Source organism: Dasypus novemcinctus, chromosome 13, assembly GCF_030445035.2.
Source record: "Dasypus novemcinctus isolate mDasNov1 chromosome 13, mDasNov1.1.hap2, whole genome shotgun sequence".
NCBI classification, from domain to species: domain Eukaryota; kingdom Metazoa; phylum Chordata; class Mammalia; order Cingulata; family Dasypodidae; genus Dasypus; species Dasypus novemcinctus.
In genome coordinates, this window is record NC_080685.1 from 36302258 (window position 1) to 36328854 (window position 26597).

General features: G+C 44.8%; 1 protein-coding gene across 1 annotated transcript; it reads left to right on the forward strand.

The window, feature by feature from the left end:
• The first annotated feature begins 8500 nt into the window (after window positions 1–8500).
• Window positions 8501–12960, forward strand: LOC101433550 (dual specificity protein phosphatase 23). Its single transcript, XM_071207496.1, has 3 exons — window positions 8501–8969; window positions 10449–10720; window positions 12055–12960. Exons 1-2 carry the CDS (start codon window positions 8703–8705, stop codon window positions 10632–10634), a joined length of 453 nt encoding a protein of 150 aa, XP_071063597.1. The 5' UTR covers window positions 8501–8702; the 3' UTR covers window positions 10635–10720; window positions 12055–12960.
• The last annotated feature ends 13637 nt before the right edge of the window (window positions 12961–26597 follow it).

Sequence of the window (26597 nt, forward strand, 5' to 3'; positions counted from 1 at the left end):
GAAGAGAGGCACAAAACATGGATTGTTAGTGAGGGAGGCAAAGCAGGGAAAGCTTTTCAGAAGAAGTGGTTTGTTCCTAAATTGAATCTTAAAGGAGGTGAGATGTGTCTTCAGGGTACCAGTCAGGGCAGGACAGGTCATGGGGTGGCATGTGCAAAACCAGAAGAGAGTTTGGCTTATCTGAGGAGACCTTTCTGCAGTTCATGCCTTGTTGCTGAGAAGTGAAGGGAGATTAGGCTGAAGAGAAAAATAAGGAGCCTCATCCTGGGGGACATATAAAGCCCTCCAGGGGCTATTTTCCTGAAAGTGCTAAGGAGTTTAAAGGCATGGAAAGGGGAGATTTCAATTCTAGTCACTGGTGGTGAGTAAGGGAAGTCAGTCCAGAAATCCACAGAGGTGGTGGATTCTACAGGGGTCCTGGAAGGATGTGATTTGGGTGGAAATAAATCTCCTGGGTGGGGGTGGGGGGTAGGAGGGAGGTCCAGAGTGGTAGGAGCTGGTCCATGTCCCCTTCCCCTTCCCCCAGGATGCAGGGAGGCTGGAGTAGCTTCAACTGCCATGGCCAGAGGACCAAGAGGACCCCCAAGTTCCCATTCCCCGTCCTAGACTCTAGGTCTTAAAGGATGATGACTCGGGCAGACTCTGCCAAGCCGGGAATGTAGGTTAAAGGTGAAGAGAGTAGAGTGTGATGTTTTAAGAATTCCTCCAGAAAGGAAATCTGGGAACCAAGCCCTTCCTTGGAATAAAAACAGGAAAGGCATAATATACATGTAAGCATATTTTTCCTGGACAATTTTCATAAGCCGTAGATAAAGATTGTTCCAAACAGGGACTGGGAGGCATGTCTTAGGCATTTCTAATTGACCTCAGGCTTTTGCCAGGTCAGTTAGGCTCCCTGGAGATCTTTCCTGCCAATTGGCTCCTCTGCCCTCGGCCCTGCCCAGCCAAAGCTTCTGCAGAGAAGCCGAGTTACAAGTTCTGAGGGGACACACTTGGACATCTCCAAGTTGCCACCCCTCATGTTCAGGCTGTGTTTGGGGTGCTAGCAATGACTGTAAAGCAGAAGACAGAGTATAGCTGCATGGGAAAGTGGTCTACAGCAGGAATTCTCAGACTTGGAAGTGCATATGAGTCACCTGGGGATCCCACAGGTCTGATGTGGGGCCAAAATAACTGAATTTCTCTCAGCCTCCAAGATTATAGTGTTGCTACTGAACTGTGGATCACACTTTGAGACCCACAGTCTAAAGGAGGTCAGGAGAAGAGCCAGGAGGGCAGGAAGTTGCCTAGAAGCAATCAGATGTAGACCATTCCTAAGTGCCATTGATTCAATGTATTTGTTGCATCTGTACTAGAAAATGAGGTAAACAACGAACCTTTGTGTTCTACAATTTTGGAGACTGGAAGGTTTAAAAGAAAAGGGGGAAAGGACAAGAAATAATACAGCAGTTTAGAAACCTCAAAGATCTAGTATTGCAACCAGCATATGAAAAATAAGAAAATAAAGTAAGTTAATAAGGACATCTGTCCTAGTTTTCTATTGCTGCATAACAAATTCCCACAACTTAATGGCTTAAAACAACACCCATTTATTATCTCACAGCTCTGTATGTTAGAAGTCTGGTTTTACATTAGCCAAGTCCTCCGCTCATGGTCTCATCAGGCTGAAATCAGGGTGCCAGTCGAACTGTGATTCTTATATGAGGTTTAGGGTCCTCTTTCAAGCTCATTCAGATTCCTTGTAGAATTCACTTCCTTGCAGTTGGAGGGCTGAAGCCCCTGTGTTTTTTGTTGTTGTTGCTTTGTTTTGTTTTTTGTTTTTTGTTTGGAAGTACCAGGGACTGAACCTGGGACCTCATATGTGGGAAGCAGGTGCTCAACCACTTGAGCTACATCTACTTGCCCTTCCACCCTCCTCCCGGTTTTCTTAGTAGCTGTAGGCTAGGGTCTGCTCTCAATTTCTAGAAGCCACCTTCATTTTCTTGCCACATGGCCCTCCATAGGAAAGTCATAGCAATGGTGTTTTCTTTTTTCTGGGCTAGCAGGAGCACATCTCTAACTTCTTCTGCCTAGGAACTCTAGACCACCTTTTAAGATAAGATCACATCCACCTAGGAAAATCTCTCCTTTGACTAACTCAATTGATTAGGGATCTTAACTACATCTATAAATCTTCTTTTTGTCGTTCAACATAACATAATCATGGGACTGATATCTTCTCAAAAGAGGGATAATATATGGGTTCAGGTCATTTGGGGTCATCTTACATTTCTGCCTACAACAGCATCCTGTAATTGTACATTTTGTATCAGAAATATTTCAACATACAGTGTAATTTCCTCATTTATTCTTATTGAGCTAAACCCCCCGTGGCTGTGGTAGTAGCAGGTGTTTCCATCTTTTGCACACCAATTATGTGTCAGCACTTTGTTAGGTACTTTACACATTGTTAGTTTATTTAACCCTATCAATAATTCTATGATGTAGGTATATGATCCATATTTTGTAGATGTGAAAACTTAGACTTGGAAAGTTTAAGTATCTTGGTCTAGGTCAGTGCTAGGTCTCAATGTGCTCCTGGAATATTGTAGTGAAAAATATAATTTTAAGTGTCATAAAGAATTGCCAAAATACAAAAATATAAACTAGTAAATCATGAAATTTCAGTCATGGGTATCCAAACATAAATTTTCGATAGGAGGGGAAAAAAAAAAACACGGAAAAGCTTTCAGTGCCATCTTGTGGAAAGACCTGTATTAAAAGTCCAAGGTAATCTGACCACACCCCGAAATACTTCAGAGCCTCTACACCCAGGGCCAAAAAGCCTTCAATAGATATCAGTATGGCTTTGCTGTTTGTTTGTAGGCAATTGCTCTGATTGATAAAGTGTCCATTCTGCTTGGTTGCTTCCTGTGCCATGGCCAGTTGTTAAATAATTTGCATATGATCTCTAACTATGTAAATCCTACATAAAACTTCCATACCACTAATACCATACATATACAAGAATCACACTCCAACAATTCTAGTTTGTTCCTCTACACAGAATGGTTCTCTAAATGTGGAAATTTTGCATTGCCCTATCACAACACCCCATGCCAATAAATACACACACACTTAGACCACAAAGTGTTTATTGAATAACTGTTTATTAGTTAACCTGGCTTTGATTTTCTTTTACCTATTGAGTTGGTTGAATACTGTTCCTCTTCTTTTCTTCAAACTGAATATTCCCATTTACCTATTGCTGTATAACAAATTACCCCCAAATTTAATGGCCTAAAGCAATAAATATTTATTATTTCACAGTTTCTATGAGTAAGGAATTCAGAAACAGCTTAGCAGGGTAATTCTGATTCAGTAATGCCCTTATAGCAAAGGATTAGATGGGGCTGCAGTCATCTAAAGACTTGCTGGGGCTGGAGGATCCATTTCCAAGATAGCTAGCTCATGTACATGACTGTACACATTAGGCCTCAGTTCCTCACAACATGGACATTTCCATAAGGCTGCTTGAGCATCCTCACAAAATGGCAGCTGGCTTCTCCCAAGAGAAAGACAGAAATCACAGTAGTTTTATGACTTAGCCTAAGAAGTCACACACCATCATTTCCACAACATCCTATTAGTTACAACTGACCCTAGTAATGTAGAAGAGGACACTACAGGCTTAAGATGGTCCACTGGGGGCCATCTTGGAGGCTGGTGACCACACCATCCCTTCCTCTCAGGTCCAACTTCCAGATCACTGGGTCCCATGACTTGGTCAAGGTATAAAATCCATTTAGCTATAGGAAGATCAGAATATTTAGGAAATTGAGAATTCTGACTATAATCCAAGGATCACAGGAACTTTAATCCCAATCTAAGCAATTATTTGCCTTGGTGGAATGCAGGAAGGAATTCCCTAACTCTGACCTCATCTCTAACTGCCACTGGCATCACTGGGGTTTCAATATGAAAAAGAAAAAGGTCAGACATTCTAATCGACTGGGGAAGAGAGAGCTAAAGCACCCTAAAACTGTTAAGCTTTTCAATGGAAGTCAGTTTAAATATTTCATAATGGACAGAGAACAAAATGGGAAGGAAAATCCTTATCTTCATAAAGTGTTTCTGGTAGTTCTAACGGAAACTCATCTTTCCCCCACCAATTTCTTTCTGCTTGTTATTTTTACTGCACAATGAATTTTTTTAATATATATTACCTAATTGTCATTGATGAACAATTTAGTACTTTATTATATGTTATGAGAACAATTAGATCTGAGTCTGAATTCCCCCAGATATGTTGTAAATTCCTTGAAGTCAGGGAAATTACTTAAGTTTCATGCTCAGACAGTCTTCAGTGTTGACAGATATTCTCCAAGAATATATTCCCCTTAACACACACACTCACATACACACAATATCCTATGCACCCACACCCAGGAGCAATGTTCTATAAAGAGCAAGGCTGACTTATCCCTTTAATAAAAACAAAATGAAAAAAAAAAAGAACAGCCATTAACTTAGCTTGGATCGTAATGACACAGTCATTATTTCCTTAAGCACAGCCACATTAAAAAGAAAACTTCTGAGAGGTGCTCATACAACACTCAAAACAGTCCTGAAACTCATGAAATCAAAAGGAGACACAAACACACATTGTCTTATAATCCTGGGGATCTACATACACTCCCAGAAATGTACACCCATTGTTGCATATGCATTCTTCTTGGTTTTCTTTTTCATCCATTGGTTCATTTGGCATTTTTGAGCGTGGTGTATCAGTTTCCATACCAAATATGTGGAAGCCAAAGATGAAAAGATGCAATCTGTGCTCCTAGACAAACAAGTAACCCAATGTAAGTATCACAGTCATACTGCAAATATACATTTATACAAGATGAGATGGAGAACAGAAAGAACTTAAACCATCCTGAGAGTCACGAAACACTTTACAGAGGAGAAAGAGAGGGTCATTAGTTGGGAAAGGAGGGGGCAAAGAGTGCTGACAGAGCTAGGATGCAGGGATCCTCGCCAGAAAACCATCAGAGAGGGGCTTTTCCTCACAGTTTGAAACTTCCTGGACCCAGACAGGAAATGGAAATGGCACCCCTGACAATGGGACACAGCCCATCTGGGAGTCCTGGACACATTTCACCATGTCAGAAAAAAGAGCAGAGTGAGAAGGGGAAGAATATCCTAAATATGGGAGCCAACTGGTCTTCCCAGAAGGAGGTTGACTGAGGTCTCTCAGGTAGTGTTTTAGTTTCCTAGCTGCTAAAACAAATGCAATGCAGTGGGTTGGTTTAAACAACAGCATTTTATTGGCTCAAGATTTTGAGGCTAGGAGAAGTCCAAAATCAAGGCATCAACAAGGCAATGCTTTCTCTCCAAAGATTGGCATTCTGGGGGTGACTGCTGGTGATCCTTGATTCTTGGTTTTTCTGTCACATGACAAGGCACATGGCCGTATTTCTTTCTCTTTCAGGTTCCAATGATTTCCAGCCTCTGGCTATTCCACACAGCTTCTTTCTGTCCAATTTCCTTTGCTTATAAGAACTTCAGCTATTATGGATTAAAGACCACCTTCTTCCAGTTTGGGCATACCTTAACTAAGAACAGTTTCAAAGGAAAATGTTCACACCCAGGACCAGGGGTTGCAACCTGATATGTTTTTTGTGAGGGATATGATTCAATACCTAACAGGAAAGTTGATGGATGTGCTTCTACCTTGGAGAAACCCATACACTAGGGAGAAGACCACTGTAAGAGGGGTCAGAGGAAAAGACAATCTCTGTGTTCCCCAGAACTGTCTTCCCTCTTAAAAGGATGGGCTTGTAATGTGTCACAAGGAGGCAGAAAATGGGCATAGGATGGTCGGGAGAGAGGTGAGAAGTTTTTCCCTGATGAATGGAGGAAGCAAAGAAAAGAGAACAAGGTAAAGGAACCATGAGTAACTTCAAAGGAACAAGTGCTGGAAATCATGTAACCAGAGGCAGTACAATCAGAAACCCTGAGGAGCAATTAGATTTAGAGAAAAGTCTGAAGGGGAGAGGGGACAGGTAGTAGGAAGTGGGGGAGGGGGACAAATGATGGTGGCTGGAAGGTCCAAGGGGAAGGAGTGGAAGAAATGAATTGGGGCAAGCTAAAAATGACAAGACTGACAGGGAATTGGGAGTGGAAACAGGAAGGACTTTATCAGGGCTGTGACAGTAAGGAAGGGGAGGAGAGGGTAAATTTGGCAGCTCCTTGAACCTGAGGAGAATAGACAAAAACAATGTTTCAGAGTAGAGCTGAGTAAATGGTGCATGCATTTTCCACAGATCAGAACAGGATTTGAACTTTGGGGAAGATCAGTTCCTTTTCCTTTTGATGGAGCTGAGGTAAAAATGATCAAATATATGTTAGGGGTAGGGTGAAGGCAGAGGGAGGGAAGTACAGCTTCATGGCTGAGTGTCCTAGACATGCAATTAAACAGACCTTGACTCTATCAATCAGCTGCGTAGCAGTTACCGACTTTCCTAAGCCTCAAAAAGAATACACAAACACTTTCCACATGGGGTTCTTCCAGAAAGAAACTAACGTAAGTTTGGTGCATAAGGAATACAATAAGGGTTAACTATTTTCATAATTAAAATTATTCAGCATCATTAGAAACACATTCTTCATAAAGGGGATCTGGACTGATCAGATCACATCTGGGACACTGTGGTAACTTTATAAGAACAATGACAAACTCTATCTAACCTGCCCAGGAAGTGACCCAGAGAGTCTGGAAACCATTAAATATGAAGAAACTTCAGGTGTTTAACCCAGATGAAATTTGGGGACATGAATATTATTACGTGAAGAGGAAGCAACCATCTGTATAACTTTGTAAATAGTACTGTGCTGTGTTGTTGTTAACGTTTCCAGACCAGACTTGGTTTCAAATCCCCAAACCATCTCTTGGTTAAGTTTCTTAAGTGCTCCCATGCCTCAGTTTTCTCTTGTATAAATGGGGTTATTTTGATTACTGACACTGGGAGCTATGTGCATCCCCAGAAAAAAGGCATGTTCTTAAACTTAACCCATTCCTGTGGGTGTGAACTCATCCTAAGGAAGACTTTTGACCAGGTTACTTCAGTTAAGGTGTGTGTGGTCCAAATGAATTAGGATGGGTCTTAATACTATTGTTGGAGTCCCTTATAAGCAGAAAGAAATTCAGATGGGTAGAGAGAAAGCCACAGGGGTAGTAGCAATGTATTACTCAGGGTTTTCTAGGGAAACATAGCCAACTAGAGATATCTTTAATTAGGAGATTTTTGTAAGAATTGTGTCACTCAGCTATGGAGATGGGCAAGTTCAAATTCCATAGAACAGGCTGCAAGGTGGGAACTCCAATGAAGGTTTTCAATGAGTTCCCCTGGGAGAAGTTGTCTGTCTGAAGTACAGATGGAAATTCTTTCTATGGAAATCATCTCTTCTCTTTTTAAAACCTTCATCTGATTGGATGGTAATTCACTCGTTATTGATTGTAGATGTAATCAGCCAAAATGCAATCAATTTACTGATGGTTTAAGTCCAAAAATATCTCACAGGCACAATCAGGCCAGTGCTTGCTTGACCAAACAAATGCACACTGTAACTGGGCCAAGGTGATACATGAACTTAACCATCACAAGCCAGAAGCTGGAGATCAAGGAAACCTGGAGGAGAAGGGAGAGCCTGCCATGTGCATTCCCGTGTGACAGAGGAACCCAGGACCAACGATCACCAGCAGCCAGCCTCAGAATGCAAGTGTTCAGGAAGAAAGCACTGCTTGATGACACCTTGATTTGGACTTCTAGCCTCGAAACCATGAGCCAATACATCTCCATTGTTTAAGTGAACCCTTTGTATGTTATTTGTTTAGCAAAGAGGAAACTAAAACACCTACCTTGTAAAAATAATTGTGGAAATTAAGAGTTATTAGATGTAAAGTGCTAAGGAGAGTGTCTAGCACATCGCAAATTTTTAATAAACATTATTGTGCCATTTTTATTATTACTACTATAATTATTATCTCGGGTAAGATTTCAAGACAACAGATGTCAGTCCAGTATTTTTTAATAATTCTAACAATGAAAAATGAGAATAGTCACTTGTACAGCAGTGATTCTGAGTCCAAAACAGAAAGTCCAAAAAGTCACTGATAATGACTAGCTTGAGTAGTTGTAGAAGAGATTTCCTCCCCCAAAGCAGAAGCAGATTAAGGAAGTAAGCCAGGTCCTTGGACTGGCAGGAGCAACTGGCCAGTGATGCAATATCTGCAAACGAACGCCAGGGAGCAGCAGAGTCTGACCCCGGATTGCTCCATCCACACAAAAAAAACACAATTCTTGATACATTCCGGGTTGTTCCACCAATCTCCATGCGCGCCGCTGCAATGACCCTGCCTACAATTGACGATCCAACCAATCAGCGAGCGCCCTACCCAGGGCTGGTTCTGGTCTCCGAGCTTTCCTTGGTCTCTCAGAGCCGAGCTGGGCGTTCTGGTGGCGGCTGGGCCAACCCCCTCGCGGCGGCGGAGCGGGACGTATCCCGGGGCGGCGCCCGGGCCACGTGGCCTCAGGAGAGGCAAGTGACAGGCAGGTGGCGGGTTACCCAGCCTAGGGCGGGTAGGAGGCGGAGTCGGCAGAGCGGAACTGGACTGGCATTGCCCCAGGTGACCCGTTGTCCTGTTCCCTCCCCCAGCTATGGGCGCGAAGGCCCCCAACTTCTCGTGGGTGCTCCCTGGCCGGCTGGCGGGGCTGGCGCTGCCGCGGCTGCCCGCCCACTACCAGTTCCTGTGGGACCAGGGCGTGCGGCACCTGGTGTCCCTGACAGAGCGCAAACCTCCCCACAGCGACAGCTGCCCCGGGCTCATCCTGCACCGGTTTCGCATCGCGGACTTCTGCCCCCCGGCTCCGAACCAGATCGACAGCTTCATAGAGCTAGTGGACAAGGCCAGCGCTCGGGGAGAGGTCAGCGGGTGGGGTCAGCGCTGAGTGGGAGGGGCTTGGAAAGGGTGCTCGGAGAGCAAGGGCGGACCTGAGGTTGGACCGGGCCTGGAGATGCAGAACAAGGACGAAAAGCCTTAGGGAGAAGGTGTGAATGGGAGGAGTAAAGGAGAGGGGGAAGCAGGTGAACTGGGCCTGAGGAAAGGCAGGTAGCTGAAAGTCAACAAAGAACCAGCTAATATCCTCACTTGAGAAGGAGAGAGAGACTTGAGAGAGGTGTGGGTTAAAGTCACAGAGGCTATTTAGCAGTCTCTAAAGCAGCGCTGTCCAATCAAATGTAATAGAGCCATATAGCTTTTCTAGAAGCCCCATTATTTTTTAAAAAGCAAAAAGCTGGGAAAATTAGTTTTGATAACGTGGTTTTATTTAACCCAGTGTTTTAGTCAGGGTTCTCTAGGGAACAGAATCAACAGGAGACATCTGTCAATAGTATGCGATGTTATAAGAGTCTCACGTGACCATAGGGGTACCCAAGTCCAAGTTCCGCAGGCAGGCTGCAACCAGGGCTCTGATGAAAGTCCAATGAATGTTCTTGATGAGTTTCCAGGGACATTGACTGTCCAAAGATGAGCTGGGAAATTCTCTCTGAATGCTGAAATCACTTCCCCTTTTAGGGCATTCAGCTGCTTTGATAAAGTGTCACTCATTGCTGATGGCAATCTCCATGATTGATATAGATGTGCACAGCTGTCTATGAAGTAAAGTCATTGGTGACTAAAGTCCATAAATGTCCTCATATTACAATTAGCCCGGTGCTTGCTTGACCAAATAACTGGGCACAATTACCTGTCTGAGTGGACACATTAGCCTAACCATCACACCCAGTAAGTTAAAAAACATGACAGGCATACCTCACTTTATCACATTTTAATTAGAGTATGTACATTGTTTTTTAAGACAAATGCTATTGCACACTTAATAGAGTGTAGTATAGTGTAAAGATAACTATTATGCACTAGGATACCAAAAAATTTGTGTAAGTTGCTTTGTGGTGATACCTGCTTTATTGTGGTGGTCTGGAACCGAGCACACAATATCTCCTAGGGATACCTGTATTATTTCAACATAAGATCAATGTAAAATAATTTCTTACTAAGATTTTTTCATGCTTTTTTGCACTACATTTTCAAAAATCATTTGTGCTTTTTACACCACATCTCACTTTGGACTAGCCACACTTAAATGCTTCTCAATTGGATAGCACAGCTAGAGGGTTGTGGGGAGACAGGCTGGGACTTCAGAGACTGAACCAGCTCCTTCTGTGGTGATTGGTGGCCTTCAAGCCACACAGACAGTGATAGCCCTCCCTGACTTGGCTGTCACTTGTTCTGAGTCCTGAGCCTGACCCAGAAGCAGCAGCTATGGGGAGAGGAATGGCCCAAGGGAGGGAAAGGAAGTGTTGGGGAGGGCCCAGCCTCCATCCCTCAGCTCCTGTCTCCGCAGGCAGTGGGAGTGCACTGTGCACTGGGCTTTGGCCGCACCGGCACCATGCTGGCTTGTTACCTGGTGAAGGAGCATGGCCTGACTGCAGGAGATGCCATCGCAGAAATCCGACGCCTTCGGCCCGGCTCCATCGAGACCTACGAGCAGGAGAAAGCAGTCTTCCAGTTCTACCAACGAACGAAATAAGGGGCCTCAGTGCCCTTATGCCAGCGCCCCCCTCCTCTGAGCAAGGTGGCAGATGGAGCCAGAGACCCAGGAGGGAACTAAAAGTGGTAAGCCTTCCAGCTCCCAGCTGGTTCAGGATCCTGGAGGCAGGCCCTGAACTGATCAAAGAGATGGCATCGGCTTCATTGAAGAGGTGGGGTCCCTCTGCTGCTGCCTGGAATAAATAATCTATAGGTACCAGCTCACATCTGCACAGCACTTTAGTTTATAAAGCACTACCCAGCTCCTTACTTGATCCTCAACAATAGCCCTGAGATAGAGGAAAGGCTGACAGGCCATCCCTGCCCTCTGAAGTGGTTGAGACCCTGAGAGGCCAAATAGCCAGCCACCCAAGGTCATGTCCCTAGAAAGTAGAAGGACAGGCCAGGACTACAACACATATTTTTAACTTCATGAAGATGCTGAAACACCATCTCTTTGATCCCTAACAATAGTGAATTTGATTGTAGCTGCTGGACAGCTGGTAAATGAAAAGGGTGCAAAACCTCAGCAGCCTGGCCGTCCTTTTCTGTGTGGCTCTAGGTTCCATGACTGCTTCATGTGCCATGTTCCCCAGCACCCAGCACCCGCACCCAGCTGCAGGGAGGACCAGAGCAGGGAATTAGGCCACACCTGCCAGCACACTGCTGGCTGCCCCTCACCTCGCTGGGAACTACGTTTTGTCCACAGTCCCTGCCCCTAAGCTATTCATAATGTGGCATTTGTGTTGCTCAGCCCAGCTCTGCGCCTCTTGCACTGCTCTGGGTTATAGGCACCCCTCCAGCACCCCCTGCCTCCCCAGGTCAGATCACCCCAGGCAATGGTGAGCACGCATCCTGGGACAGGCATTTTATCCTGCCCATAAACCATTTCCCAGAATGAAGTGCACATCTTTGCCAAGCCTCAAATCAAACCTTCTGCTATTTACATCTTGCCTTCCTTTCTGAGAAGGAAACTTATTTGGTCTCACAGGATTGTGTTATCACAAAACAATGTCAATTACCACTGATACATACGTATCACACTTTGCTTATTCATATGGTTATAATTCTTGCCATTTATGTAGCACCCAGCAGGGGTTTTCCACACATTGCATTATATGATTTTATCCTCACAACTCTGCTAGTCAGGTATTTTCCTCTTTTTGTAGATGAGGAAACTGAGATTCTGAGAGATAAGTAACTTGCCCAAAGCCAAGCACTTAGACTGAAGGAGTTAGATACAAACCAAGTGTAACTTCAGGGCTCGCACTCCTTTGACAAGACTTCCTGCTGCCAAGACCTTCCCTCCCCTGGTTCCAGAGTTCCCCCAAGGGAGAGGAAATCTCCTCCTGACCAGCGCTTGGTCTTGCAGACCATCTTACCACCTTGCCCCCTGACAGCCACTCTGTTCATTCTCTTAGGAGGCTGGAGAGTGACCCTGCACCTGACAGTGAAGCCAACAGCTCAAGAATCCTGTGCTGCTCTTTAAAATGCAACCTGAGCATGTCAGGTCAGGAGATGAAGCTGATTCTTATGCGCATTTCTGATTTCTTTCATGCAAATGTCCTTGCCCGACATATCTGTTTTGACTGGCATTAAGCTCTCAAAAATTATTTTCATGGCTGAAACCCTAGTATCCCTTCAGGTTTTGTTTTCTTTAAACCCTTAATACCAGGCACTGTGCCAAGTGCTTTACCTACATTATCTCATTTAATCCTCAAAACAACCCCATGAACAAGGTACTATTATAATGACCAGGACGTAGATGAGTAAAATGAAGCCCTGAATGTTGCAGGAACATGCCCAAAGTCACACGACTAGAACCAGGATTTAAACATGGGGCTGTCTAACTATAAACTGCCTTCCCTCTTGGGAGCACAGAGAAAAGACTTCATTCTAATTTTAAAAACATAGGACAGCATCTTGTGTTCCCCAGAACTGAATTTAGACCCACGGGCCATCAGCGGACCTCTGATCCCAGCAGCTTCCCTCACCAGCTGCCCCAGTCTCCAGCAGTGCTGCTCCCCCTGGAGAGTGTGCCGACTGCCGCTCAGTCACCATCTAGCAGGCTTCTGCTCAAGTCATTTCAGAAATATAGTCCCCTCCTGATTTAGAAATGAGTTATGTAAGCACTTCTTCCATTACTCTAAAAAATATTCTCCAGCTATTATGAATTCAAGGCCTACTCTTGAGAGGGAAGCATACTTGTCCAAGTAAGCAGAAATTTGAGAAACACTTGTGTGCAAGTCCATGCCTGAAGTTGATGACTTATTTGTAACCTTGATAACTGGGTCCTTTGTGCCAATAAATTGCTGCAATTGCCTCAACCACTCTCTTGCCCTATTTTTCCCTTGACTTATTCTTTCATCATGGATATGTGTCTATGAAACAACCTAGTGACATAGTCTGAGTTTTCAATGTATGGGATTCAGAATGGAAAACAGTTTTGAGATCCAGCCTCATCCCCACTAGCTTTTATAACAAATACACCACTGTCTGTTCTCTACCAATATGTATTTAGTAGCAAATCTTCTCCAAACCCAGGTGGCCCCTGTGGGAAGTGATAATTGCTGCAGCCAGGCCCACAAGGTGATACCCCTAACCTCTTACAGAAGATTTTATGTGCTCTTGGCCTTCCCCAGGCAAATTTCATTGATTTGCATGTTTTCTGTAGGTGCCATTCATGAGATCTAGTTTGGACTGGGTGTAGACTAGGGCCATGGAATAGCATTAAAGTAGCCCACACTGGGATCAAGTCCACAGAGAACTCATTCCATTCTTGACCATGGCCTATAAAGCCCAAGGATTCTGATTCCTTCCTGTCCTCCCTCACTTTATAAACTCCCCTCCCTCACAGCCGTGTTCTCTCTGCTCCACTTGTGTTGGGGTCCCCAAGACCACCGTCAGGTTTGTTGATTCACTAGAGGGACTCATAGAACTCAGAAAAGCTGTTATACTCACATTTACATTTTATTACAGAGAAAAAATATAGATTAAAATCAGAAGAAGCAAAAGGCATGAGCCAAGAGAAACCAGGCATGAGCTTCTTGCTGTCCTTTCCTAGTGGAGTGACACAGAAAGCACTCCATTCTCCCATAACAATGCGTGACAACATGTACAACATATTGCCAACCAGGGAAGCTCATCTGAGACTGGATGTCTGGAGTTTTATTATAGGTCAGTCACAGAGGCTTACAACACCCATATGATTGACCTTAGCTACCCAGTCTCCAGTCCCTACAGAGGTCAGACAGATGCATCATGGCCCAGAGCAGCCTAGGCATACAAAAGCAGGCATTCACAATAAAGGGTGATATCAGCATAAGCTATCCCAGGTGGCCCAAAGTCTCTGGCATACAAAGACACCTTTATCAGGCAGGAGATGTTCCACCAGGTCAAAACTTATCTCCCAGGAGCTGGTAAAGGGCCAGTCCTGAAGATCTTTGGAACGTGTTGGGTTTAGGCATCCCCAAGCCTGCTGTACACTACCGGATGCTTTGTGCTCTCTCCTCATCACAGTCTGGGCACGTTATTCCTTTCCTGTGGAATGCTTGGCTCCCCAGCTGCTTGCCTGGCTATCGCCCACTCTTCCTCCTGGTCTTGGTTTAAACATCAACTCCTTAAGGAAAGGTTTCCCTTTCTTCCACGTATACTCTCATGTACTTCCAAAGCATCTGTCCTCTTCCCTCTGCTCAACTGTAATGATTCATTTTGTTGTTTAATGTTTCTCTTTCCTGCTAGACTCTAAAGACTTGGTTCTTAATGACAGCATGCTGTCACCTACCTGGGTATCTGCACACAGATGAAGAAATGGGAAGAAAAGAATAAATCTAGGAAGGTTTTAATCTAGCTTGGGAAGCATGACACGTACACCTGCAAATGTACATGTAAAGATAAAGAAATGCAACTAGGAAAGGGAAAGATGTCACACATAAATACTAAAGAACTGCTGGAGTGATTAAAGAGATGAAAGAAGTGGGTCTGGTAAAATTCCCATCAAAAAGTTGAATCTTCAATGAGATGTAGAGGGCATGGTTAGATAGCCTAAAGGGATATACAAAAGTTGGCTGCTATTAAATATATGAATGTTATGCATTAAGTGCATAGTTTGCACAGGAGACAAAGAGATGGCAAGATGAATGAGTGGCAGTGAGGGGAGGGAAAGATATAGAGAGTTGATTGTCAGGGATAAAGTAAAACTTTCATCCAGTATGTAGCAGAAAATGCATGGTTGGGTTGAAGTGGTGGAAGGGCAGCAGAATCTCATGCTAAAGGGTTAAGATTTTATCTACTCAACAGCATGGAGTCACCACAGGTTCCTGAGCAGAGGACATGTCACCAGGTTCCAATTTTTCTTGTGTTACACTTTGACAGAATGGCCCCATTACTTAGCAGCAGTGTGGTGCTTTATGATTTAGCACTGGCAAATGGAGACAAGGTCTCACTGCTGCTGATTTTTAAGAGTTTTCAGAAGATAAGAGTTAAGTAAGAACTGCTTTCCCTGCTTGCAGGAAGTTAATGATTTTAATGCTTTGCAAAAGAAAGTAAAAGAGTTGTTAAGTCAGAGTGCTTACCCTCTGGGCTTGTGGGTTATGATTTTTTAATGCTTTTCAAATAAGAAAGGATCTCAAGTGAGTGCCACCTTACATGCTAGAAATTTATGTTTTTCAGATGGTGGCTTTCACTGGCTCCCACACATCCATTGCTCTGCCTGATTGACTGGTGTCCCATTTTTAATCTTGGGCTCTTACATACACCAGAAATCCGGTTTAAAACTCCACAGGTGCAATGACCCCTGGTGCTACACTCAGCCCAGCGCTCTGTTATTTCTCCCTATTGTCTCAAGGTCAAGGGGTTCCCTGTGAGTTCAAACTTTCTACCCCAGTTGCATCCCTACTGCCCACCATGCTCTTCCATTATGTCTCTCCCCTTCCCTTCCAACCTGCCTTCTCATTGCCAAGTAGCAGTTGATTTGTCAAGTACAGAGCAGCCAAAAAGACCAGGTGGTGTGTTTTCCTACAAGCGGAAGTCATGTTTTTGTGCCACTTCATGTGTGACATAGAGCACTGGGGACTCCAGAAAGAGCTAGCCCCACAGGAGTCAAGGCAGCAGCAAACTCCAGGGCACCTTGAGCCCCAGGGATGTCTTGTCTGAAGACCTAGAGACCAACATCCCAGAACAGGGCACCCAGATTGCCCTTTACTACTCCACACAATTGCCATCAGAGCTCAAGGCAGGTCTCGACAGGGATGATGACCCTGGGTCCTCACACCTTTGTTGCTCTTCAGTCTTGGGGGGTCCCAGATCTGACATGGCACTTGTGCTTAAATCCCTCCAGGGACAAAGAGAGGCTAGGAATGGATGGAGGACCCGGGACCACACAGGAGTCTGGCTGCAGCCTTAAGAGTGATTTTCAACCCATCTCTTCCCACTTCTGCTCATTTGATAACCCAGAAGCCATAAAGGAAGACAGTGGAAAGCCCAGGTCAGGCGAATCAGAAAGGAATCAGAGAAATGCAAATTAAACAACAACATCTACATCTGCATCAGATTGGACACACACAAACACCCACACAAACACACACACACACACACCAAAATACTAAGTTGGCAAGGCTAAGGGGAAACTATGTGAATCTATAGTAATCTTGGAGAGTGATATGGCCATGAACTCACCTAAACATGCAGCATATTTGCTTCCATTCATATACAGATTCTGCAAATTCTGGACAAATTCTGCATGTGAGGAACCTAGAGACATGTGCAAGGCTGTTCATTTATTCATTCATTCAGTACATATTTATTAAGCACATACTATCTGCCAGGCACAGTTCTAGGGGGTGAAAACTGAGCATGAACAAAACACAGGAACTTCTATCCTAATGGAGTGTGTATGCAGCATTGTTTGAATATTCAAAATTTGAAAACAATCTAAAAATATCTTGTTAGGAGAATGGATAAACACTAGCTGCTAGCATCAACACAGATCTATCTTGGAAACAATGTGGATAAGTAGGAAAGAAACTTGTAGAGTATTAGGTACAGAATACCATTTGTGTGAATAAGATCAAACAATGCTATAAACTGTTTATGGACACATATATATGTTATATAAACAAATGACTTGAATAACTACCAAACTCAGGATCTTGGTTGCCTCCTAGAAGGGGAGGGAGAGTGGAGAAAAATGGGGAGGAGAACGTCAAGTTTAACTAGAAAATTTTATTTCTTAAAAACAAAACATCTGATGCAAATATATATAAAAATGTTATCACATATGTTTGCTTTTAAGCATGCAGATGTTTGTTTTAGCAATTTGGATTCTTTTTAGATTAGGTCAAGATGGAGAAATATTTGTTTGTATTGCTTTAAAAAAATTTTGGGTGACGGAAGGGTTAAGACCACATCTCCCAGCGACCCAGGGCCTGCAGCCCGCTTGAAGGCGTCTCTGGGATCCCATTTCCCACAGTCCACCAAGCCGGCCAATGAACCAAGCTCAGGAGAAGGGCAGTCCACCCATTCCGTCCTGTCCTAGGGCCCAGCGAGCTGCTTGGCGCCCTCTAGGGGCGAGCCCGAGCACAGCAGCAGCCTCCTCTGTTGGTGTGAATGTGGAACTCCCGAAAGTCGCCCACGCTGCCGAAGGAGTGGAAATGGATCAATCACTTTGAAGAGCAATCTGGCATGATTTAGAAAAGTTGAAGATTCTCAGACCTTGTTATTTAGAATTTCTGTTTTTAAGGTTTGCCCTAGAGACCCTCTCAAAAATGTGCACAAGGCGGTAAGTACCAATGTTCTTTGCAGCCTTGTTTATAATGGCCAAAAATGGAAAATAGCATCATTACCTATCATTAGAATAGAATAGAAAAAATAGAATAGTTAGACATAAGTATCCAATGAAATAATATGCCACAGTGAAAATGACAACAGCCACATGTATGGACCCATCTCACAAACAGTGCAGTGGGAAGGGTGAGTTGCAGAAGTCTCCCAAGGTAAGATGCCATTTACATACAATTTTAAACATGCAACACAATACTATATATCCTTGACTGGGGAACACTTATGTAGTGGAAGTTCAAAAATGAACATGGGAATGACAAATACCAAATTCAGGGGTTATTTACAAGAAGGGGAGGAAGAGAGGAAAATTAGAAAGAAGTACATGGGGCTTCAGCAAATACTGTACTATTTTATTTCTTAAAAAAAAACCTGGAAAATGGGTGTAGCTCAATGGATGAGTGCCTGCCTCCCATGTATGGGGTACCTCCTAAAAAGATAAAATAAATAAATACTGAGGCAAATATGACAAAATTTTAGAATTCAATAGAGCTGGGTGGTGGGTACCAGGATGTTTATTACATCATCAGCTATGTTTTTATGAATGTTTAATATATTTTATATTTTTTTAAGGGGGAGAGGGAGAGGTTGTAAATAGGGGAAGATACTCTGGGGCAAAGGGGAGAACAAATAAAGGGCTGAGGAAGGAAGGAGATTAGTATGTTAGCAAAGCTGAAAGGTCAGACCAAGCATAGAAAGTGGAACATGGCCTAAGAGGATGGACAGGGACAGAGTATGCATGGTGAAAAGGAAAGACATGGAAGTTTTAAGCAAAGGAGTACTTACATTGGGCTTATTTGTGTTTTGAGAAGGTCACCTTTTTCTTGGGTATTTAAAATGAATAGGAGAAAGGCAAGAACAGAGGCAGAAAAGGAATTAAGAGGCTTTTATGGTAACATAGGAAAGAAGTGTTGGGGAGCTCCGCTCTAAGGGTGGCAGTAAAGGTGGAGAGAATAATGACATTTTTGAGAGGAATCAGTAGAATTTAGTAATTGATTCTACGTATGGATGACTCTGAGGTTTCTGTTTGAGTCACTGGTGGGGCTATTTACTGAAATGAGAAAGCCCGATGTGTAAGGGGAGGCATGGAGCAAAGGTTTCATTGTTTATTCCCAGCAAGGAGGAGAGGGATGAAGAGTTTAATTTTGTACATGATAGGTTTGAGATGTTTGTAAACTCTCCAAGGGGAGATGTCCCCGTCTCCTTCCCGCCCAGTATTGGCAGCCGGCGCTGCCCCTCCTTCTTCCCTTCTCCGTCTTCCGCCTAGCCGTTATCTAGACAGCCCACACTTTCCCCTTCCCCTCCCTTGCTCCTAACCTCTTAGCCAGCTTACTGTCCAGTAACCGCCTACTGTCCAGTAACCGCCTACTGTCCAGTAACCGTCTACGCAAGCAACAGCACCCGCCGGCACCAATCAAGTCCCTTTACGTATCCCTAGACCCTATAAAACCATGTCCCCTTCAACAATAAAGCAGACTTGTGCCCAGACCTTGTCTCCGTGGTGTTCTTGCTTGCACCGCGCGTGCCCCGTGCCTGAGCGGAGAGAGCGAGGGCCCAACGGCTTCCTGCCGAACCCCCTCCTCTCCTTCGACCGCGAGGCAGCCCCCGTCCGGAGAGCCTGCCCAGCCAACCGCCGACCCTCCCGGAGGCACGCCACTGCCCGCATTCCCGTCCGGAGAGCCCGCCCGGCCAACCGCCTACCCTCCCGGAGGCCCACCACTGCCCGCAGGGAGACATACAGCAGGCAGTTGTATATGCAGGCCAAAGTCCATGAAAGATGCCAGTCAGGTCAAGGGATATGAATGTGGATGGATTTGGATGGCTTCAGCATGTGACTTCAAGCCACCCAGGTCTGTCTGATTTCAGATCTCATGCTCTTTCCCAGCACTCACAAGGACGCCTTGGAAACGAGGAAAGAGCCCAGGGCTGCACTCTGAGGATACCTACATTTGCCATCAGGAAGAAGAGGAGATCCAGCAAACAGACTAAGGCCAAGGGCCAGGCAGGAGGCAAATCAAGAGCAGGGGATGGGGATGGATGCCAAGAAGGAGAAGTGTTGCAAATGGGAGGCAGTGCTCAGCTGCTGAAAATGCTGCTGAGCAGCCAAATAAGTGGAAGTTAGAAATAGTCCACTGGAGTTGGCAACACAGAAATCATTGTACTTTGACAAAAGCAGTTCAGAGGAATGGTGGGGACTGAAGCCAGTTCATACGTGATTGGGAAGTGGGTAGGAATTGTGGAAGAGGAGGCAGTGAGAGTGGATTACTCTTTTAAGACACATGGAGAGGAAGGGAGGAGAGGAATGGGTGGAAGCTGAAAGAGATAAGTAAGGCAAAAAGGAGAGCTTTGAATGCTATTTGCATGTGTTCCTGTGCAGATGAAAACAATCCAGTAGAGAGAAATTCATGGCAGGAGGGAGTGGAGGGAATGAATGCAGGGTAGAATAACTTAGGAAGAAAACAGTAGAAAGAGAATGGAATCCAAGGCCCACAAATATATGTGTTTGAGCCGGTTTCTAACTCAGGTCTGTCTGATTACAATCCCCATGCTCTCTCCTATACCTTATTGCCTTTTTTTTTTTTAAGATTTATTTTTTATTTATCTCTCTCCCCTCACCCCCCATTGTCTGCTCTCTGTGTCCATTTGCTGTGTGTTCTTCTGTGCCCACTTGCATTCTTGTCAGCAGCACAGGAAATCTGTGTCTCTTTTTGTTGTATCATCTTTCTGTATCAACTCTTTGTATATGTGGCACCACTCCTGGGCAGGCTGTGCTTTTTTCATCCAGGGTGGCTCTCTTACAAGGCACTCCTTCTGCATGGGACTCCCTACGCGGGGAACACCCCTGCATGGCATGGCACTCCTTGCACACATCAGCCTTGTACATGGGCCAGCTCACTACATGGGTCAGGAGACCCTGGGTTTGAACCCTGGGCCTCCCATATGGTAGGCCGATGCTCTATAAGTTGAGCCAAATCCACTTCCCCTCATTGCCTTTTAAAAAAATATTTACTTGCTCACGGTTGTCTATTCACAGGGTTCCGTGCACTAAATCCTTTACTATCCCCTGCTCTAAATACACAAGTCTTAAGGTGTTCCATTTCCATCTGGGTTCTGATTTTACCTAGGGAACTGAAGGAGAAAATAAGCAAGCCAAAGAAAATTAAATCTGACCCATTTTGTGCATTCTATATAAACGCATGAAATAGATTATGTTTGACAGTGGTAAACAGAGAACCCCAAAAATCCAATTTATTGCTTTAATTATATATGCTTTTCTTCCTCAATCTCCAGGGAAGAATGAGCCTCCATCCTTTCTCAGCCCTTCTATGGAGCCATTCCTTAATTTCTAAGGCTGCTCTGGGTAACCACAGAATTCGAACCAAGGCTGTCCTATCCTAAGCACAAATGAAAACTTTTTAACAAGCTGCCTAAGAAGATACATGCAAAGGACATAATGGATATGTATGGAATTAAAAGTAAGGAAACAGTGGAGGATGGAGTTGTCCATCAAAGGAACAGCATAGATTAAATTGAAGACACTCTGAAAATAATGCTGATCTTCCACTGCCAGTCAGGAAGGGAGGTAGGTTAGTTTAGTAAACAAGGGAAGGTGGCTGGTAGAATAAAGCCATAACAGCTGGGACCCCCTGGTAAGACCATCACCATGACCCTGCCCTGAGGGAAGGCAGCTACTTGAGAACAAACCCATAACCACCATTACAGCTGGAAAGCCCACCAAGACCCTGGTCACCAGGTCCCATCTGAAACTCCTGGGCTCAAAAGAAGCCCCAGATAACGCCAAACTGAAAGGCCTTCCTATTGGCTCCCTGGAAGCTGACAAGTGAAGGTAGAAAAGCAACCAATCAGAGCAGCAGAGAGCTGAGGTCCCTCCTTAATATGGCAAGAGGGGAGGAGGAAAGGCCTGAAAGAGGCAGCCCCAGGGCCCCAAGCACACGTCTCACCCTATAGCACGCCCACACCCATGTCTCAGGTATGTGCTCTTTTTCTTTCTCATTTCTCAATAAGTTCTTTTTACTGGTCTCATTAAACTGGCATATCTCTGGATTCTTACTTGCAGTGAAACCAAGAACCTAGAAACCAAGCACGTTCCACTAACTGAAGGAATAAAGGTACTGAATTAATTTGGATACTAGCCTAAGTCAGAGCCAACCACCTATATTTAGGTACAGAATCTCACCCTAAAATCCACTTTTTTATGACTTAGAGAGTAAGTGAACAACAGGGCCCAAAGGAGAGAAGATGAGCTCACAATTCAGCATCCACTGTGCTGGGAGTGACTGTGTCTAAACAGGACCCAGGAGAGGGGGCCTCCCCTTCACTTCAGTCTCCATCCAGCACACATTTGTTGAAAATACACTCTTGGTGAGTCACTGAAGATACAGCAAAGAGCAAGGCAAGCATTGTCCTTGTCCTCAAGAAGCTTGCAGTTCTCTGGGGAAATACACACAAGAGGCAATTACAAGGGGGTATAAAAGTACTAAGACAGGAGACGTACAATTGCCTAACCCCTCTGGTGTGGGGGATAGTGGTCAGGAAGAGTTTCTGCAATTAGAGATAGATAAGGTGAAATGAAGAAGGAAAGGTGGGGGTGGGGTAGACAGCAGGGAGGTAGCAAATAAGGAAAATATAATGTGCATGTGCACACATGCATTTCCTATAATCCAAAGGATCACATCTATGGGGACATTTTGGGGGGGCTAATTTTGCAGTGGCGGGTGGCTCTTTGGAGCAAATTGGAGTCATGACACCCAGGTTTCTGACTTGCACACCAGGGTGGGGAGTGGAATTGCTGACTGAAGTAGGAAACCCCAGAAGAAGACCAGGTGGGAGGCAGAATCTTGGCTGGCTCTTGACATGCTGAGCTTAAGGGGCCTCTGAGACCTCCAAGAGTAGCTCTCAGGTGCCCAGGTGGTATTCCAATCTGAAATGCAGTTAACATATAAGCCCAAAAGATAAATATGGGATTCATTAGATGAAAAGTGATCATTTAAACAGTGGACACAGATGAGAATATTTAGCCAGAGAAAACAGTGAAAAGTGGAAGAAGTCCATGACTGGGGTCTGAAGGACTCGTTCTAAGTCACCAGAGAAGACTGACCCTGTGGAGACTGGGAGGGACAGCATGAGCCTTGACCCTAACCCTAACCTTAACTTTCTTTTCCAGAGTGAAAATGCATTTAATGGTCCCCGGACTGCTGCCCCAGGAAAGGATGGCAATGTCCCAGAATGGATGAAGGTGTGTAAAGAAGGAGGGAGGGATCAGCAGTAACAATGTGAGCATGACATGAATGAGCACAAAATAGATATGCTAGAGATGTGAGGGGAGATAAAGAACAACTGGAATGGCTTGAAAGTGGCACAATGAGATAATGTGGCAAGGTTGGCAAGAGTCTTAAAAAACTCTTGTTACTGGTCAAGAGTTGCTGTTCCCAGCTGGAGTTTGGCCCCACCCAGCCACCGTCAGGGCTGAGAAGATCAATATCTTAACCATAACCATTTATTGTTTTTAAAGATTTATTTATTTATTTCTCTCCCCTTCCTCCCCCCACCCCAGTTGTCTGTTCTCTGTGTCTATTTGCTGCATCGTCTTCTTTGCCCGCTTCTGTTGTTGTCAGTGGCATGGGAATTTGTGTTTCTTTCTGTTGCATCATCTTGCTGTGTCAGTTTTCCATGTGTGTGCCACCATTCCTGGGCAGGCTGTACTTTCTTTCGTGCTGAGTGGCTCTCCTTACAGGGCGCACGCCTTGCCCGTGGGGCTCCCCTACGCGGGGGACACCCCTGCATGGCAGGGCACTCCTTGCATGCATGAGCACAGCACATGGGCCAGCTCCACACAGGTCAAGGAGGCCCAGGGTTTGAACCACGGACATCCCATGTGGTAGACGGATGCCCTACCCACTTGGCCAAGTCCACCACCACCATAACCATTTAGAGCACATCTTTGTGTCTCCGGACACCAACTGGCAAAGTCTGGCACTGACCACTCTTTCACTGTGAGGGGCTAATACTGGGCATGGCATCAAGAGAGGGGTTGTTGGTTTGACTGGGTTTAGTTTATTTTTAAGATTAAAGAGACTTGAACATCTTTCAGGAGCATCCATGGGAAGGATCCAGCTGAGATGGAGTGAATGAACTCATGGGCAATAGAAGTGTGGCATATAGGGTAGCATAGCATTGGTAGAATAAGGTGCCTAAGATATAAGGAAAGAATCCAACTTCAAGTGGAGGGGTAGGAGGATTGTGGGGAGATGGTGAGGGACTAACAGGCAGAGCTGAATGCCCTCACAAAAACAGTGGAGAAAAAGCTGAAAGCTGTGCAAGGGACCTGCTTTGGGGGTCAGCAGACCAAGCCAGTACTACATAACTCCCAGGAAGGTGAGGGGCAGAGAGACAAAGAAGTCAAATAGACAAACATGAATTGCCAAGACCCTGTGGCCGCAAGAAGGGCTCCCCTCCCCTACCCCCAAGATACTAAGCTGGGGTAAAACACCTGGCTCCCTACAGCTGACTGAGAGGGGAGCAGACATCTTCCTCCCTGTCATCTGTTTCAAGGGAAAAAGGAGGGAAGGTCAGGCTGCTTTTCTTCAGTGAATTCGGCCAACAGAGCTGGCTTTGAATCTCAGATCTGGAGATTCACCACAGGAACACAAGAATACCCAGACTGAAACACCTTAGTGGAAAGGTGCACTAACTAGCACCATCTCCTGGCCAGTCTGGAAATTGCATAGACTAAAACTGTGCTCACTGTATCCAAGCCCTGGGAGAAAATCTGCACCCCACTAATGGGTCTCTGGCCTGATTTTGAAAACTTAAGCTGAGCAATTTTAAAGACTGAGACTAAGTTGAACCAAATATCAAAGAGGAACTCTGTGTGTGGGGCGGGGTGGGGGGGGCAGGGAATAGGCAAGAGAGAGAAATAAGCCATCAGAGTAAATTCATCAACATATTCAGATGCCTAGATATCAGCAAAAAATTACAAGCCATATTAGGAAACAGGAGGAGACAGCCCAGCTGAAAGGATAAGCCAAATATTCTGAAGAGATACAGAATTTAAGACTATTAACCTGTGATAATTACAAACTGTCCTAAATTACTCAAGGAATTTAAAGAAAATATGACTAAAGAAATAAAGGATATTAAGAAGACCCTGGGAGAGCTTAAAAACTATTTAAAACCCTGCAAAGAAAAGTATCAGACCTTATGGGAATGAAAGACATGATGGATGAGATTAAAAATACATTACTTGGAGGGGTGAATGTACAAGATATTGTGTGTGCAAGCATGTAATCCTCTCCACAATCCTAGAAAGTGGGTGTCATTTTTACCATGTTGCAGATTGAAAATCCGAGGTTTAATAAGGTTAAGTCATTGCCCCATATCCCCCACCTAGTAAACAACAGCACCAGGATTAGAACTCAGATCTTTCTGACTTCACAACTCTTCTAACAAGTGTATTTTGGTGCATCCTGAACATCAGACTGTGCTAGGCCTGGAAACATGAAGATGAACTAGACTTGGCCCTTCCCTGTGAGAAGATCCCAGACTGGGAGTAGACAAAGACAGTAAAACAAATACAACACAGTGTGATAAACAGATTAATGAAGGCAAGAAAAAAGTGCCTTAAGAAGCACAAAGATTATAGCAAACATATGCCTGTCTCTTCCTCTAGGTCCTGGAGGCAAGGATTGACTGGGTTCAGAGCAAGTGATGAAAAACAACAACAAAAGCTGGATGGACTGGTGAATGGATAGATGGATGGAAATGGGAGGACAAACAGACAGATGGACAGACAAAGGATGATGTTTCAGTGTTAATAAAGATTCTCTCTTTAGGGGAATTATTATCCATGTAGCTGCATGGGGTCTCTGCAGGCCTGACACAAGCAAAGATTGTTCCTTTGGCCCTTCGGTGTTTCTCCATTTGCTCTGGAAAGGAAAGGAAAGAAACAAGGGAAAACTAGGGTGATGGCAGATGCCTCAGGACATTTCCTGTCCCCTACACACCAGGCCCAAAACTTTATTCTGGGTCAGGCTCTCTCCTTGCTCCTGTTTTATTTTTCAGCCTATGTCCTAAATTCTAGACTTTGGACACATTTCTCAATTTCTCTTCTCTTTTGGACATATGGTCCCCAGTTTTTCATCGGCCTCCAGTTCAGCTACGGATGAGACGGCACAAATTACTCCACCTCTCTGGGCCTCACCAGTAAAAGCTAAGGTTGGGAAGGAGACTCTGGTGGCTCAAAGCTTCCTGACACTCCCTTACAACAATAGCTAACCTTTATCAAGCTCTTACTCCTTTTCAGGCACTGTTGTAAGCCAGAGATGTCCAATAAGGTAAACACAACTGAAAATACAGTTCCTCCGTCTCCGTAGGCATATCCTATGCTTGCTAGCTACATGTGGCTATTAACTACTGAAAAGGACAGCCCAGAAAACATTTCCATCATCAGAGAAAGTTGCATTGGACAATGCTGTTGAAGAGATCTTCACGTTTTGTCTCATTTAAACTTCATAACTACCCTATGATGTGGCTGTAATTATTTATTCACTTTGGTGACAAGGACCCTGACGGCCCAGGTGAGGAGACTTCCAGGACCCAGGCTGACCTCGAGTTTAAGTAACTTGACCAAGGTCTCACCTCAGATTAATATCCAGGCCTAGGAGTCAAACTCGGGTAGTCAGCTCCAGGGCCCATGCTCTCGGCTACATCACCATGTTTTTTCAATAGTCAGAGCTGCCCCCACCCTCGCTCCCCCATCCCAACTTGGAGGAGTGGGACTGGCTTTTCCCAAACCCAACAGCCAGTGTCCCTCCCAGCTGCTCCTCTGCCAGCCGACCCTAAGTCATGAGGGCCTCTGGGCTTCAAGCCTCTTCTGGATAAGAATCTCCTAACTACCACACACATACCTCCTTTTAGCCACACAGTTCCTGAGAGTATCCCCTCCCAGTCTCAGTTGAAGATCAGCTTGGGTCCTGGAATATTCCTAACATGGGCAGTACCTGCCCTCCCCTAGAGTCACCTTCATCCCCAAGGAAACAGAGCACTGTCGGCTTAGCTCAAAAAGTCAATTTTCATCAGCACCTTGAAAGTCATTGAACGAGAAGTC